Below are 17,670 nucleotides of genomic sequence, written 5' to 3'. Positions count from 1 at the left end.
GGAATTAAGCTTTTATGCATCTGATAAATGTACTTTCTATTTATACATATACATACATTTACATGTGTATGCTGCATCTTTTTGGTCAAGCGATTTTCTGCGTGGTTGGTTAGTGGATTAGTAATTCAGCATTTCTTGTGGCTATCCAAATTGTTGGGGGGGTTTTTTGACAATTTTCAAACGTGCTGCTATGACTCTGATTTAGTGCGCAATCTGAAAAGCACTAGAAAAACCTACGTTAACAAATTAAAGTAGTGACGTATAGCGCAATATGTTAACGTGGTGCTGACGTGGAAGTATAAAGTAAGAAAATGGAAACCAACAGGAAAAGTTTGCATGGCTCCAAATTGCAGATCTGGGAACTTGCCACTTCCCAGCAGTATCCCACACACCTGCGAGTTAAACCAATTCCTTTTTTTAAAACTGCACAAGCATCTATTAACTTCCAAGCACATGCGAAAGATACAGCCACAAATTTCTGCTTCAGAGGAGTAATTTGTGTAACTGATGCCTCCTGCCAATCACAACTTTCCACCATTTCATTTGTTAACCTAAATTACATGTTCACAACTATAAGACATCTGTCTGTGTTAAATGTAAAATCAAACTGGAGCAGGGAGGATGCTATGAACCAAGGTGATCAAATGAAAAGTAGCCACCTTTAACCAAAATGAATCTGGCTGTAAGTGGGGGAGGAAACAAATAGAAAGGTCTCAAAGAATATCTCAGTTAAGTCAACCAGAGTACAGGACACATCAAATTGAAATATGTTTATTTTCATAAAAAAATGAAATTAAAGTATCCCGATGCAAAAAACAGGACTGCAAACAATATCCAACATATCCAATCCAAAGAAGACAATTTAAAAACAAAAAAAGACTATACAACTCAACAATCTTAAAGCCAGAGCAGTTATCGCCTCTTCTGGAAGATGTTGCCTCTCCCCATTCCACCACGGCCCCGCCCCCTTGCAGCCACTACAGAGAAAAACAAGGAAAAAAGACAACACATTTCAGAAAAAAAATTGTCTGAATAAAATAAAAGCAAGATGTCTCATAAATCAGGGTAAATTACATAAGAATAACAGTTCACAGATACACGTATTGGTTCACTGATATTGAGATACTGTGGATAGGAATGCCACATAAATGATCCACAACGTAAATGAAAATATACAGACACATGCAGGTTATGATGCAGTTAAGAATCCCAGCATGAATGCCACTGTTGACAAACAGGTTTTGTCAAAGAGATGAGAGATTTTTACATCCTTGTTACCCATGGGACTAACTACTGGCAGCATCGTAAAACTGAATTCAACACACAAAGCCAAAAACTCAAAATGAATCAATGCCTCAAACCTGGGATAGGAATGTCTGACTGAATCACTTTACATATGTTTATGTTATTGTATCCACACTATATTCAGGTTAGGACTTGTGACACCTTAATTAAAGCCATGTTGCGACTCTTCATTGTCTTTTTCCAAGATGACAACCTCAATCATTGTATAAAGACAAATACACAATTAGTTCCCTGAAATACTCCAAAATACCGTTCAAAGAAGAAAGAAAAAAAAACACCAACTCACCTTGTGCTTTGAGAATAGCTGCTTTTCCCCTTCCTGCACCCGATCCCTGGTTCTTGTTTTTCATACTCTTCAACATAGGAGCATTCTTTAACATGTCCGGTAAAATCAGGAAGCGGATCTTGCTGCCACGGATGTAGACTTGCTCCAATTGTGCCACACGGCCATCGCGATATGTCACTGTTATGTTTGACATCTATGGGGACAGAAAACAATGTCTAAGTTTAGCTACACAGTAATTTAAAATCAGACCGTTGCAAGACAATCCTTTCAGTGTTGAAAGGGTCACATGAAATTCTTAAGTTATAAGCAGACATAGTCTAATCTACATCAAACTTAATTCCCAACTACAGCTAACCAGGGCAATGCAAGCATACTCAATTGGGTTGGGATGGTTTCAACACTGTGTTGCTTTAATTTTTTTTCCCTCCAATGGGGGGGGGGGGGACTGATTCACAACTTGGGATTTGGTACCTCGTGTGTCTTGTAAAGCTTTATTTGAACTACATAAAAAAAAAAAAAAAGCATGGTTGTCCATTTGTATACCATCTGTCAGTTTGTGACAAATCCTCACACATTTATATTGCACTTTCAAAAAGGTATTCATCTGTGGAAACAGCAGATAAAACACGGAAACATTTACATCGATAAAAACAACATTTAAAAGATAGATCCATACATCGCAACACACACTGCCTATTGAATTTGTAGGCTTAAGTTGTGCATTTATTTTCGACGTCAGCTACTTCTGCTGTAATCCACACCAGGATAAAAGCAGGGGAAAATCTACTGTGGATGGTTGTTCTTTTTTTTGTTTAACATTCATTGCATGTATGCCTTTTTTTAACATCACATATGATTATTCAAAACCAGAGAGCTCAAAACGGACTGAGTTCAGTGTATGTAAGTATTTGAGCAAACCAACAATGTTCCTATGGCCATAACTATTTCGTCCCAAACATGATAAGGCAAGTAAATCAAAAAGAAACTGCAGAAAATTATGCTGTAAGAAGGAGGTTCATTTATTATTAAAGGACCAACCTGGCAATTCATGTTGTCCTCAGCCTCAATCAGCTTTCCCCTGTACACCTCTCCAGTGTTGGTCTCACAGGTGACAATGTGTCCCTCTGCTTCGTGCAGGACCTTGATTGGTACGCCGATGGACATGTTTCAACTTTCTTCCTGAAAAACAAAATGCATTGTGGGAAATGTTTTAGTGTGCACTCCTGTAAAACATGAATATCAGCAACCTATTTTAAGAAGTTAAAGCCAGATCCCTGGTTTTTGCCATCATATCGTTCTTTCTATGTCTCAATCCGTGTGTGTGTCTCTACACTGCTAAGAACTACCTAATACAACGATTAGGGTTGTGTAGCCCAACCTTAATAACATGGAGCTTGGTTAAACATTTTCTATTGAAATATTATATTTACTTCACAGAAAGTATCACCCACCTTAAGCAGAATGCAGCGTGCGAATGCGAAGTGTTGTATCTGGTTATGAGAAAACTCTTTGTACAAGCAGCGAAACTCAACGGCTAAGCTAGCTAAGTTAGCTACATTAGCCACATTAGCCAACTAGCTAACGTTAGTGTTCCCTGAATTTACAATATTGCAATGTTACCTACGAGGAGTTAGTCAGAACTGTATTGTTTTGAAGTACTTACTATTGCAAACTATCACAAATGACCTAAAAATTCAATATAACTTTGACATTTGATTATTCATCGTAGTAGGAACTTTTGAGTTCGGCGAACAGACGGAACCATGTCGGTACTTGGATGAATGAGCGCTTATAAACAACAAAAACAAAACAACACCGTTGGGTAGAATACATGAGAATACGATTTAAACACATTTGTGAAGATAGTTACCTTGATTCCGTCGTGGAAACCGATTTCTTTGTTTTTGTTTCTTCCTTCTCGGCGACTCTGCAACGTGCGTCTGTCGCTTTCGCGTACCTTTTGGAGCCTTTTTCCGCTTACCCACAATGCAACCACGGGTCAGCGGAGTGTTTCCGGTGGCATCCCGCGGTGCATTGTGGGACTTGCATTTTTGAACTAAGGCTTCCTATTTCTGAAAAATAAAATAACATTTTTTATCTTCTAATTAAAAATCAGCACACTGATTATGAGAGCTAAACATGTTTTTGTATTTATTTGTTTATTTATGTATGTATTTATTCAGAATGGGATCAAACATAAAGCTTCAAGAGTTTGTGTAGTCTATGCATATATATTTACTCACTCATTAATTCACCCCATCGTTGTATCTCACTGAAAAAAGGTCTATTTAGTAAATATTAAACAACAGATGTTTTGTATTAATGTGCGTCTCCATAGCATAAGCCTGTAAGAGAACGCAGAGAATCAAACATTGCTTCCAAAGAAAAAATGTTATGAAGTCTCTAATGTTTGCTGTCCTAAAACAAAAGGAAAAGGTGCGTGCCTATGCCCATATATTAGTATATTATTGAATGACATACTATAAAGAGGCAGTTTGTTATCTGTCAGGACATCATACAGCCTGCTGGAGCCTTGTGCCTGAATACAAAAGGTATATTCATGTATCATCTACAGTCTGTTGATTATTTGTGGTTTTGTTTTGTTTTTTATTTCCTATAAATGACTCAGATTTGAATCACTCATAATAACATGATGTCCATAACCCTTGTCTCATGCTTATCAAAATAGCAGAGAAAAACAAAACATTAAAATGAAATGGCTTCATCCAAACCACAAAGTGCAATATACAACTCATATGCATAGTTTTTGAATACACAGACATGAACTGGATACATACCCATGTCTCTGCGGTTGCTTCAAGGCACGTAAATGTAGCATAATGCAGGTCTTTCCCTGCAATGGAAGGGCTTTTTAATGAGGGGCGAGAAAGCATTATGGCATAATAAAAGACATCAAACGAACCTCCATTTGATTTCCATCACATTAGGCTCATTGACTGGCGTCAGCAGCCAGGTTACTCTGTAAACACCTCTTGCTGAGTAGTCTGTGGTCATGTGTACTTTATGTGTGCGTAAATGTGTGTGTTTTTTTATGTTGTCTATTTGACTCTGAAAGTAGCCACACTACAGGCAGATGGAGTGATATTTGAATAGGTCAACAACAAGCTCTTTTGTTTTGGATGGTTGGTAACCAGATTGTATACATCAGGGGCCTTGGTTGATGAACCAGCAACGGACATGCGTTGCCTGGCAGTCATCAAATAACTGATCAAACTAGCGACATCGAATGTTCCGTCGCCATCCATCACTTTGAAAAATGACTTTTTAACAGAGCTTTGCACAAGAGATGGTACACAACTTAAGCTTGCTTTCAAACAACGTGTTTTCCCCAAGTCGTTAAGGAGGACCGTAGGCTATATGGCTTATTCAGACCATTACTCTTTTCAGTCCGTATTTGTTTCTTCTCTAACAGTTTGGTCTGGTAGGTTCATGGTAAAACTGTTAAATTGTTTGGTTTTGCAGCAGAAAGTGAGCTTGGCTCATGAAAAACAGCCAGCAAATAAGTATTTAAGACTTTTTTATTTGCTCCAGTGAGTAAAAACAATACACATGACCAGTACATTAGTTGACTTGATGCAACATTATCAAAAAAGTGAAGTTCAAGTGTTTAAAAAGTTTGAAGTTTCTTAAAAAAGCATTGCAAGATACGGTACAGTTGAGTAAGCATTGTATTCTGCACATTAAGATACTGTTGAAATAGACCCTATTCACACAGTGGTCATTTTCCTCTGATGTCATACTCAGGTTGGGAGGCTCAGTTTGTTGGCATAGTGTTATGCCGCTGTGTCGAGTTGAATAGAGATGGGAAATCAGCAAAGGCAATGGAAAGTGAACTCTGGAGGGATGTCTGACCATATTTCAAGGTAAAACAACATATTGTATTCGTATGTTAGCATTCAATCGCTTCCTATCTAACGTAACCATTTGACTGCATTCAGTGTGTTTCATTTCTAGGCGTAAATAAATATGTCCAACATGTTCTCTGATATGTTAGATTTAATTAACATCTTTCCCATTGTATCATGTAACGCAATCAAGTAGCGAGGTCAGCTAGGAAGTGGTCGAATCCTACCGTTAGCTACTGTCTAACAAACGCTAATGGATTGTCAAAGATGTTGTTTTGCCTTAAAATATAAACGATGTCCCTCCAGATTTTTACTTTCCGTTGGCTTTTCTGTTGCTGATCAATTAGGAAGTGACGAGATGATAAATTTGTCTGATTCCCTGCGTTTAAATGACCTGGAACAGGGCAGTATGACATTTGAGCTTCCCACCCTGACTGCAATGTCGGAGGAAATTGCCCGCAGTGTGAATGTTGTCTATTGCATGCAACCTTTAAAAGGACAAATAGTTTGGAAACGAACACATGGCGGTAGATGTTACAGTGCTGCATGTCAAGAAAGTACCCACCAGTTTTTCAAATAAAGTCAGTTGTGTGCTTGTAGAGAGATGGTTGATGAGAACAAAGAAATAAAACAGGTCAAAATGTTGCCTGGCAATCAGTTTTTGTGACCTCAGAAAGAGAAACCTTTGCTGTTGGCGTTGATTTGCTGAAGCTTCATTAATCATTCTTCATACAGTATTGTCATGTTTGCAAGCTTTTATGTTTTATGGCGTTAGAAATATGTATCATATACCTAAATGTTTTTTGTCACGAGACTTCTGTGAGATCTGTCGAGCGGACACAATCTGTCTGTTTCGTTGAGAGAGCCTGAACATTCACAAAAGTGATGCAACTCCCACTGTCTTTCACCTCCAAAACATCTGACGTTCCTCCCAGGTATGTGACCGACTCTGCTCCATCCTGAGCAGCAAGTCCCATGATGCACGGCTGCTGCTGCTGCTGCCGCATTGCTGGAAGGCTGCTCCCCTTAATTTGGTGTCCGTTGGGTATGGAGCGACTTGGTGCATCGACTGTCTTTGATGTCCAACGGCAACTGGTTTCATGGGTAGTAATTGGGGGAGTTCTGTCAGGGCTGGGGTTCAGGACGTAGCTATTCACGATGGTGCCACAGGATGAACCCTCTTTACTGGTGTGGGAGGAACTCTGCATGATACTGCTGCTCCGAACACTTCTGCTATCGCTGCTCCCACCATGCCCATCCCTCCGCCCTAGGATATGCTGATTCATGATCCTCCGAAAGGTCTGTCTGAACTCCCGAATTCGATAAGCGTAGATTAAAGGATTCACAACAGAGTTAGCATGGGAGAGGATGATGGCAATGTTCATCACCCAGATATGCGAGCGCTGGCAGTCCTCACACAGGTAGTTGAAACAGTTGATGATGTGAAGCGGAAGCCAGCATAGAGCAAACAAACCGACAATGATGGCCAGCGATTTGGCAGCGTGCACCTCCTTCTGCAGGGTCGAACGCGATGTGGTCGACGATGAGGTTATTTCTCCAGGAGCGGGAGTGTGTGCGACCTTGAGCCCCATCAGTCGGAGTTGGCGCCGCGCGGCCATGAAGATGTGGGCGTAGATTAGCAGCATGAGCAGCAAGGGCACCAGGATACAGCCAAAGAAATTGAAATAGACCATGTAGTCCATGGTAACCACTTTCTCAAACAAGCACTCCGTCAGGCCTTCGGGGCAGCTGCTGTAGTTGCTGGTGGTGGTGTTCCAACCTGTGCAACAGAACCACAGGTGAGTTATTGCCAGTTTTATCTTTGATGTCAAACAAGCACACTGAGGAAAGAATTCTTGCCTGGTGCCAGACCTTTGAATCCGTCCACTCCGCAGAGTCGACTGATTAATCTGGACTGTGACATGAGAAAGCAGTTTCTTGGTCAGAATAATGATCAAACCAATGAGCGCAACAGGGGGAACTAACGATCATCCAATTTGCAGCGTTGTCAAGCTGTGTGTCGGAAACCAAGTAGGTGAGCACTACAGGCACAGTGAATGCTGCTCCCTAATATCGTCCAACATCATAGGTTGTTTTTACCTCACTCTGCTCCACCGTTCAAACCCTGTCAATACCATTGTGTTGGCATAGCTACGTATCAGTGCTTACTTACATTAAACTGTATTCAGGTGGATACGTTGGTCTGTAACGACCCGTGACGGAGAATCAAGTCCCCTTCCCACACGGTTATCGATTAGAGTTGATGAAATGTTAGCGACAATAACTTGTCGACAATTCAGTTTGATATCAGGAAAGAAGGAATTCTACACGATAAAACATTTGGCATGCCACTATGGCGTGGTACTGTGCATGGTCTGTGTTTCAGGCTTGGTCTCAGCTTTCCTGTAAGAACCACTTAACTTAATCAAAGCCAATGTGAACACGCGGGATGCATTTCCTCCGACCGTCAATACTGCAATTAATTTGAGCACTTACCCCTAGAAATACAATAGCAATTCATTTCCCATTTTTCCCGTTCATATGACTGCCAGCTTTGAAAATGGTTGTTCTGGTAAGAGGATGATGAGGCTTAAAGGAGTGCTTGGACTTAATGTTTGGAGAGGTGTTTCCTTGACTGTTGCCATTTCTCATAATTCAAATGTTCAAGCTTGAAAGGCAAACTCACAGTGAAACAAATGTGAACCAAAACTTCAGCATGTCACTTTTTTTTGTTGTCCTACAGGCTTTGGTAAGAACTTGTTGATGCATATAAATCTCCCACCTCTGTTCCAGCCCAGCATCGGTGTGAGGCCGATGCCAACTGAGAGAATCCAACACAGTGCGATGATGCCCTTTGCCCTCGTCCCTGTCACCAGGCTGTTGTACCTGAAATGTCGAGCAGAGCACATTAAAACTTTAGGACTAGTTGTTTTATCTAACTTCTGTGATGCACTCCCTCCAAGGAAAGCACAAGATTTGGTGATTGAAACAAGGAGACATCGGCTGTGCACTCAGGTTAAAATGCTGCATTTATTAACGAGCCATAGTGAGATTTAAATTGCTCCGCTGCAGTCTATCGTTGCGCTCCCTGCTTCACTCAGACTTTGCAAATGCCTAGAAACAGCTCGACTGTTTTGATCCGTTTGGCTGAGAAAAAGTACCGCTTCGTAGCGCCTTCCTTCCTTCAATGCTAGAACGCGTTGGAGTGTGAAATCTTGCTGCATGACTCAGTTGAGTGAGTGTGCATAAATCTGCAATAACGGGGATTTCCCTCCTATTTTGTGATTTACCAGCAGCTCTCCTCCCTCAGCTTCTTCTTCTTCTTCTTCTTCTTCTTCTACTGATGTTAACTAAAAGATCTTAACAATTTCTTATCCAGTCACATAAGAGCTTCTGATCAATGCAGTGACATACAAAATGAGGACCGAAATCTTCATACTCATAATTGGAGTTAGAGGTGGAAGTTCTCCTGTCCACTGTTTTGACGGCTTGTAACTTAACTCAAGCTTGGGGCAGGATTCAGATAAATATTGGCTAAATACCACGCCTGTCGACATAGGTTAGGAAATGTATTTTGCAGTGCAAACAATGATAAGATTACGTTAACTTAAATATGCAATAACTTTATGATACTATGTCGAAGTTTGCTTTTTGGGGTCCATTTCTACCAAAGTGTCTTGTTGGCGGTATTATAATTCACATTGCTCCATGCAGACACGAGGAATGCACAAATCTGGCTAGAGGAACACAAATAGAGAATCAGCATGAATAGCTATACTATTCTTGGTAACATTGCCTCACCTACAGCCAATGTCCCATGTGACCGAGCCCTTTCATGACCACGGTGGCAGCCAGTAGGCTATATAAAGCTCCCTAAAACTCTGATGAATTATTAGCTCCGCGGCCTTCGGTTTGCCGGGATTGTGGCACCAGCGTGAGCAGCCCGCAAACACACACACAGAGGAGCTGTTATGCAACCGCTTATGCAAATGCATCACCCGCTGTGGCTTACTAGGTGAAATATCCTCGCATGACGGGGGTAAAGAATGCAGCTGTGACTAAACAATGGCAGCTTTGGTTACACATATGTGAACAATATGAGTCAATAGTGTGTCAAAACACCTGTTGCAGGAAACCGTGTACCGAACAAAAAAGGAAGAACAAACGATAATTAGGGAGACATTTAAACTTTGCGTTGATTTATGAGGACGAACGTGATCGAAGCCTTCAGCAGGTTTTATCCCCTCAACAACAAACAAACTGTAACCCAATAAAGGCCGCAGTGTCATACATCTATGTCTGCCCGCAGCCGGCCTGATTAGCCCTTATTGAATAAGATCTGTCTGTAATTCAATGTGTTTTGCTACTGCGTATCAAGCCGCTCTCGTTTAATGGTTTACTCACACTCTCCCGACTTGAGTGCCACGTGCGAAGAGGGCGCCACTTTCGATATGGAAGTGTAATGTGCGAGAGGCATGGAAGGAAGCCCCGAGAGGCAAGTAGAAAAAAGATTCTGGTGACCATTTTGAAAAAAATGTGTTTTCTCTCCCATGTTTATGACTTAGGATCAAGTCACAGACAAAGTTGTTGCTTTTTAAAATCTTTTCTGAAGTTCTTTAACTTTGTTTAAAAAAAAAAAAAAAGGGAAAAAGTTTTGCTAGGTGTAAAAAAAAAAGGATAAAGTGCAGCGATACTCCATGTTCTTTCTTTCTTTCTTTCTCTCTTTCTTTCTTTCTTTCTCTCTTTCTTGTATTTTTTAATATTTTTTATTTAATTTCCATTTTCCATAGCAGATTATTCCATGAGATTGACCTCTTAATTAAAAAAAATAAAAAATTGGAGTATTAAATATATAAACAAATACATTAAAACAGAAATAATTGAAAATAAAATGAAATTATAAAGAAACATCTCTGTGTGCACTCTAAACACACGGTAATATATTATCATATATTGTGTGCTTGCACAGATGAAAATAATACTCACAAAAACTTCTCTCCAAAAATTCAACTTTTTAAGTCATAAACAAATAAGATAATACAAAACATTGGACATAGTTCATTAAGTCCCAGGATAATTTGAAAGTCTGAAAAGTGAAGTGGTTTTGGTTGAGGTGAAAGTGTTTAAAGCTGTCTCTGTTTCAGCTTTCAGTTCGGCTGATGCAAACTTTTATGTCTCCCCTCACCTGAGTGGGTTCTTGATGGCGATGTAGCGGTCCACGGCGATGGCCAGCAGGCTGAAGATGGAGCTCTGGGTGAGTATGAGGACGAAGCAGGCGATGAACAGGCAGCCGAAGAAGTTGGCGCAGAAGCCGGTGCTGATGTGAGAAAACGTCACATTCATACATTTTAACAACTGAATTTCTGAATAAAAAAAGATGATCAGGACATTTAATAAATGATGCAACAAATGTAATGATACCTGATGGTGATGGCGAAGGGAATTGCCAGCAGCCCCACAGCGATATCTGCCACCGCCAGTGACACCACAAAGAAGTTGGTGATGCTCTGCAGGTTGGAGTTGAGGCAGACGGCCCAGCACACCAGGATGTTCCCAGCCACAGCCAGGCAGGCAATCACCAGCTCCAGGCCAATGTAGACCAGCTGTTCATTCTTCTGCATGGTTGTTTTTTCCTCCTTCTGGCTTTCTTTGCGCTTTCATCCCACACGCTCAGCTGCTCGATGTGTTTTCAGACACGATACCTGCTTGCCAAACCGCATGGTGCGTCTCAAGGGAAGAGTGATTGTGTCACCGGAGGACGGCCAAGGCAGGAAGTTCCCACCACGAACATGGCTCTTGTGATGCCTGACTTCACTTTCACCTTTAACTGTCACACATAGACACACACACACACACACACACACACACTCAAACTCTCTCTCTCTCACACACACACAAACCAGTCCGTCACTCTTCCTCTTTGTCTCCTTTCGCGTTTGGCTTGGTGAATTTGTGTCACAGACGGCTGCAGAATATCGAGGAGGAAGCGTCTGGAAGTTGTACCCGATGGCTGCCAAATTAAGAGCAGAGTGGGCTGGAGGGAGGGAGAGAGAGAGAGAAAGAGAGAGAGAGAGAGAGAGAGGGGAAGAGAGAGCCAGAGCACAATCTCAGTTGCCTGTACAAACAGATTGCAGGTTACCACACATGCGTCAGAAAAGCCATCTATCTCCGGACGACAGTTTGTTTCTATGCAGGGGCCAAAGCAGTCAGTCCAACAATGCACCTTTTATTTCAGGGTAAAAGTTTCCCGAAACCCTTCCACGCGCGTTAATCATTCCCGCCACTGTCATGCCTTTCCTAGAAAATCACTGATAATTAGAAAAAATAAACAACCCATAAATCTCAAAGCCATTGCACCAGTACTGGAACACTTAAAAAATAGCTTTGCCATGTTCTTTCTGGGTAATTTTTTGCTAAATTGTAAGCAGATTAGGCTATATTACCCCAGATAACCTCCACAAAGAAGGAGTCTGAATTTAATGTAGGCCAAGTTTTTTTTTTCAGGTTACTGGGGTACAACAGCTCAGGGGAGCTAGAAAGGAAGACAGACAGGTTTCCAGATCGTGTCAGATAATAATAACCAAGCGTTATGGTTAATTTTCTCTCTCCATCAATCAGGGATAATCAAAATGATCTTTGAAATAGAGTGAAACTTTGCCCGTTTGCTCGGCAAAACGTCACCAGGATCATTCAGTTGAATTTCAGCGTGTTGTTTTTGTAGCACCGACCAGGACTGGTACGACCCAACACGCTCTGTCACTTCCTTGCCCAGAGTAAGATGTGAGGGTTGGTGCCACGCTCACGTCTGTGGATTACTGTGGATCCAGAGCCAGGAGGTGTTAAGCTTGGCCTAGCTTAGCATCAATACTGGAAGCGAGGGGAAACAGATAGCCTGGCTCTGTGCCCGCCAACGCTGTTGAAAGCTCACTCATTAACACGTTTTGTGCCATTTTGTGTTTGTTTTACCGTTATGCACAAACCGGAACATAAAGAAACGAGAAGTTGCGGTGTTACAGGAAGTTATAAGCTGTTACAGGCCGTACTCACATGGCGGACATTTTCATTGATACCACGCTCAGGGAGGGAAGATTAAATGTTGTACGTATAAAACGTCATTTCACTTCTTCCTGACTGATCAGCAACTTAAATGGTGAAGGATAGTCAAAATATGGAGAACACCAGGGTGTATTTCAAATGTTAATGTCAGCTAGGAAGGGCTATGATGCTACCATTAGATGTTGATGATACGGAGCTGGTTGGTTCAAATGTGTTGTTTTATACGGCCTGAATTTCCAGATTTTCACTATGCATTGTTTTTTTAGTTGCAATAGGCGCTATGACATTTAAGCCTCCCACCCTGAGCATGATGTCAAAGGAAGATGACCGCCGTGTGATTTGAACAGGGTCTTTGGCTTTATTCATGGTTAACGCATTTTTAGGGCTGAGCGATATGCAAAAACTCATGAAACCTTCATGAGTTCTGTAGGTTTCATTTTCGGTTATGACGAATACGATGGGTTTTTCGCCGGGGTCTGTACCAAACAAGCATGTACCCTTTTTTTTCCTGTGATTCACAGGCTGTAGCATGTCCATAGCTTCGTAATGCTTCACTGGTAATGACATTGCTTCTCCTGTGATTCAGACAGTATCTTGATTAGTTGTTCATGAGATCCTCTCCTCTAACACACTGACTCCAAAACACAACTAAACGTATTTCTGAAAATGTTGACCTGTTACCCTAAAGTGGTTTCTGTCATGCATTTAGGTGGGAAAAAATACTACCTTTCTGCAATATTGGCTTTTTTAAAAAAGGTAAATATTGACATATCGGCTTCGGAAATATAGGTCAGGCTATAATGCCAGCATCAACATCCTAAATGGGCTGTTGTATGTCAGTTCACCTCCACTATACGGCAAACGATCCATCCTGTTGTTAGAAAAACAAATACAACCTGCTTTTATCTCTTACATATGACTCGACTGACCGGGCACAGAGAGCGGACATACGTTGAAAGCAAGTTATTGACTTCGGTGGGGAGAAAAAAAAAAGAAGAAACAAAGGTTTGTAAATGTGACCTAGTTCCTGACAAGGACTATAGAGTGTAGAGTCGACAAGATAAGATTCAACAAGATTGAATGTAAAGCAAACAAATGATTCTGTGTCAAAGGCAACAAAAAGGGGGAAATTTGGTCACTAATGATGCAAGGCTGGGACAAGTCCGACCTATCCTGAGTGAGTCTCACGTCAGAGAATAGGAATTCCCGATCCGATCTTTAATCAATCACACTGTTGACCATCCCAGTGTTTCTCCCTCTGTGTCACAAATGCATCCATAGATTAAGGCAACTGTCATGAGGCCTCAGTGTAACCTTCCCAACAGCCACATCTAGTGCCATACCTAATCGAGTGCGTGTCAAATAATTGTGTTCGAATCTTAATGCCAACTCTAATCAGCCTTAAAGCGGAGATAGCTTTGTACCATCAGAGTAATATGAATGATTATACTGTGTTCAGTTTCAATTCAGTTAAATTCAGTTGTTGGGGAGTTCCCCCGCTGAGAAAACATCACACCGCAAAACTTTTTGGGGATGGAAACTCACATTTTCTCTTCACAGTTCTGCTAAAATCGACTGTTATTTGATTTAAATGGCTGCTTAAGTAGCACCATGGTGTCAGTGAATAGACAGAGTTATTATACAGCTGTGCACGCCTCATTTAAACTGGCCTCATTTGCACTATAAGAAGAATGCTTGGTTACAGATCCTAACTGTGCCACGGTGTCCATTGCCGGGCAATATATCAATATTATTATACTATTGTGATATGAGACTTAATATGGTCTTAGATTTTAGAAATCATTTCATGGTGATAGGGCATAGGTGTGCCTCAAGTGTCTTTCCCAGGTTTTAAAGGCTGCATCACAGTAAAGTGATGTCATTTTCTGTACTTACCAGAGTGTTCTACTCGTTCTAATAATTGCCTTTCCCCACTTAGTCATAATTTACACATTACTGAAGACTGAAAAAATGTCCCTGCCTTACAATATTATCATACTATTGTTTGCGTATTTGGTCAAAACAAATACTGCGATTGCTCATTTTGTTGCCCAGTTCTTCTGAGGGGAATTAAAATTATCGAGATATTAGTGCAATTTTATCTCCAGGCCATATTTAACAGCCCTATTCACACATTCACTGAAGCTGTCACACCCCTCTCGCTTCTTGTGCAGATCTACCAGCACTGATCCTGACTGGCAGTACATCGGACCAAAGTCCTACTTTTCTGCTATTGTTTCTGAAACCTTCTCAGGGGCCCAAGGAATGCAAAAACCAGGGTTTATCCTGCAGCGGGGTTTGGCAAGCTCCTGAAATTGTCCAGGCCTTTAGATATGACCTTGAACAGCTCACGTTTTCTGATCCTGCTCAAGAGAAAAAAAAAGAAAAAATATCCTTCAAAGTTAAAGCGATAAAACAACATAAGGAGTGGACTTACATATCTCTCCCAGTGATGACAATGTTTTTTAAGGCTATATAACTGAAGCCAGCGTCCTTCCAGTCAGCTGCTCTGGAAGAAACTACTCTCTATGATTATGGGCATGGCTATATATGAGCCCAGAGGCCTTGGAGGAAGTGATAAGAAACATGCACATCCTGCTGGAGAGGAGATCTTTCTCTGCCCTGTCAATCAATGCTCCTGCTCAGCTCCACCACAGCCAAAGGAAAACAAAGAGGGACGCTGCTGTGTTACTAATGGCCGTAGCACTGTGAGTAGAACTGATGATGGATGGTGGTGACATCACTGTGAACGGCTCAGAGACATAACATGATCAGGGCCAATACTGAACTGCAGGGCAACTTCTGTGTTCGCTGCAGCAGATGTCCAGCACTGGCCCCATGCAAGTTTTCATCTCTGTTTATCTGCCACACAAATTGAGGTAAACACACACTCATAATTGAAAATCCCCCACAATGCCACTGAAACCCCCACAATCTTCCTGACACATTGGATAGCGCAAGAAAACCCGTAACTGATTCTGATCCTGTGTTTTCCTGTATGAAATCACCAAAAACGCAGCTGTTATATCATAGATGGTGTGCAAAACACCTGATGGAGGGGCCAAACATCCACTGACAAACACGAAGAGATAGACAGAGAAAAAGAAAAGAAAAGAAAAGAAAAAAGAAAAGAGAAGAAAAGCGGAAAACAATCATTCTTACCTTTTTTTTCTGTGGTTGAAATTCAGTTAAGTCTTTTCCACCCAGTCAACCTGTGCAGGTGCTCACTGTGCAGGCTGCCAGCGCGCATCGAACAGTGAAAAGTACACAACGAGCTGCCGAATTGAACTCAGAAACTTTGAACGCAGCGAATCAAGGCGCACAATGAACCAAAACGAACATGTAGATCCTCTCATGCGCCGCATCAACTCGTGTCGGGTCTGACAGGAGAGGCTGCAAGCTGCGCAAAAGTCGGCGACAGGAACAAGCGGTGCCACGTGCGTCGCCGCCTCCCTCTCTCTCTCTCTCTCTCTCTCTCTCTCTCTCTCTCTCTCTCCCTCAGTGCGCGCGCTTGTGGTGTGTGTGTGTGTGTGTGTGTGTGTGTGACAGAGTGGAGGGGCTTTCTTCTGGTAAACGGTGACGCGTACAGGCAAATGGAAATGACTGAAGACGGCTGGATGGACGGGGACGGAAAAGTAAAAAAAAAAAAAACACAAATGGACGAACAGTATACTCTGAGTTTCACACTGTCTAAATGTCAGCCATCGGGAGGCGAGAAAACCCCTTTCCGAGTCCGCGTGCAGTTTCAACCACACACCCGCGCGTCGGGTTTTTGTTTTTCGATTGAGGCTGTGCGTAAAAGTGCGCACGCTGTCGCATCATAGGAAGCTCGAAATCTGTCTGTGTGCGCAAAGATTACGAAGCTGAAGTTCAGTCACTTCTGATTTTTTTTTTTTTTTTTTTTTTGGTTGCATGTTTGCATTGTGAACCGGTTGAGCTGCACCATACTGGAGGAGTGTGAGTGTTGTGGCCTAAGGGTTTTGAACACATGTGGATAGGTGTGGTTACGCACATCATGGGTAGTTTAGGATCACCTCTCTTTATGATTTATCAAGACAAGGTTTACAAAACACTGCCACTGACATGATCTCGACAACAAGAGAAGTATTATCAACACTCATGTTGACGTAGTGGTAAGAGTTTGGATGTTTTGTATTGGCTGCACGTTTCAGCATTGGTGTCAACAGGATTATCCGTATAGCACATATGGTAGAGGTAACACACAAATATCAAGTTAAAAGTTCAAGTTGAAGAGTGTGAATGAATGACAGCCGCTGTGTCTCCAGTCATGAGACGACATCAGGAGAGAAACTGCAGATCGCTGTGCAAGACAGATGGGACTGAAGGATGCGCTGTGGATCAAACTCTCGTCCCCCTGTGAAGATTTCTTGTTTACACACACACAGCTTACCAGTTACCCAGCCCGTGAAACACTACTTAATCTTCAAGGATGTCTGCCAAGTGTGACCAAGGATGTTTCAGCCCACCCAAAAAAAAAACCCCTCCTGTGTCCTGCCAGATGGCATCCAGGATAAAAAGCAGCGAGGCTTCACCCTGGACGCCTTTACAAGTTTGGTCCTGCTCTCTGCAGCGTGAAACTGATATTGTTGGAGACTTTTCTGCCAGAAGTATGCGGAGGGTCAGAGCAAATATGTGCTTTCACTTTCACTGGACAGCAGCATCTGATATCGCTTCCTTCAAAAGTTCCATGGACTCACTTAAAGGAAACACCAAAAGCAAACAGGTTAGATGAGTGTGTTGTGATTTCAGCAACAGACACTAGTGTGTGTGTGTGTGTGTGTGTGTGTGTGTGTGTGTGTGTGTGTCTTGGTCCACTCTTATGAAGTACACCAAAAAAGACAAGCTTTATTTCAAGATACTGAAAACAACTGCGGGACAACCAAAAGCTTCAAAATCCACCGTCCAGAGGCATCACATGTGTGCCGCAGCATCATTTCTGAGACCATCCTCAGGGACAAGATGAACCTGCTACACCTGCTATGAACCAGCAGGAGTCAATGTTGGCCTTCTCTTCTCTGTCCCTGCTGTTGTGCATGCACTTCAGCTGAGTGTTGTAAAATAGGCCCAACACTTACTGTATGCCTTACCCACACAGCCCTGCATGCCAGTAATGGGCTGCATCACGTGAATCATCTC

The 17,670-nt window shown here is 41.9% G+C and overlaps 2 protein-coding genes across 5 annotated transcripts; both read right to left on the bottom strand.

Moving 5' to 3' along the window:
- Positions 1 to 755: 755 nt before the first annotated feature.
- Positions 756 to 3,606, bottom strand: snrpd3l (small nuclear ribonucleoprotein D3 polypeptide, like). Its single transcript, XM_030435515.1, has 4 exons — positions 3,462 to 3,606; positions 2,630 to 2,770; positions 1,592 to 1,784; positions 756 to 977 (listed from the first exon to the last, which is right to left on the bottom strand). Exons 2-4 carry the CDS (start codon positions 2,753 to 2,755, stop codon positions 913 to 915), a joined length of 384 nt encoding a protein of 127 aa, XP_030291375.1. The 5' UTR covers positions 2,756 to 2,770; positions 3,462 to 3,606; the 3' UTR covers positions 756 to 912.
- Positions 3,607 to 5,112: 1,506 nt separating this feature from the next.
- On the bottom strand, positions 5,113 to 15,918 carry adora2ab (adenosine A2a receptor b). 4 transcript variants are annotated; one of them, XM_030434841.1, is made up of 5 exons: positions 15,676 to 15,918; positions 10,879 to 11,491; positions 10,643 to 10,774; positions 8,240 to 8,343; positions 5,113 to 7,237 (listed from the first exon to the last, which is right to left on the bottom strand). In XM_030434841.1, the coding sequence occupies exons 2-5, from the start codon at positions 11,076 to 11,078 to the stop codon at positions 6,264 to 6,266; spliced, it is 1,410 nt and encodes a 469-aa protein (XP_030290701.1). In that variant the 5' UTR covers positions 11,079 to 11,491; positions 15,676 to 15,918; the 3' UTR covers positions 5,113 to 6,263. The 4 variants fall into 4 exon arrangements, with proteins under 4 accessions (XP_030290701.1, XP_030290705.1, XP_030290702.1 ...); XM_030434845.1 differs by having other exon boundaries at positions 10,879 to 11,338; XM_030434842.1 differs by lacking the exon at positions 15,676 to 15,918 and adding an exon at positions 12,505 to 12,626.
- Positions 15,919 to 17,670: the final 1,752 nt, after the last annotated feature.

Source organism: Sparus aurata, chromosome 12 (genome assembly GCF_900880675.1).
Source record: "Sparus aurata chromosome 12, fSpaAur1.1, whole genome shotgun sequence".
Classification (NCBI taxonomy): Eukaryota; Metazoa; Chordata; class Actinopteri; order Spariformes; family Sparidae; genus Sparus; species Sparus aurata.
Note: the sequence above shows the minus strand (reverse complement) of the source record. Positions and strands in the feature narration are given on the sequence as shown.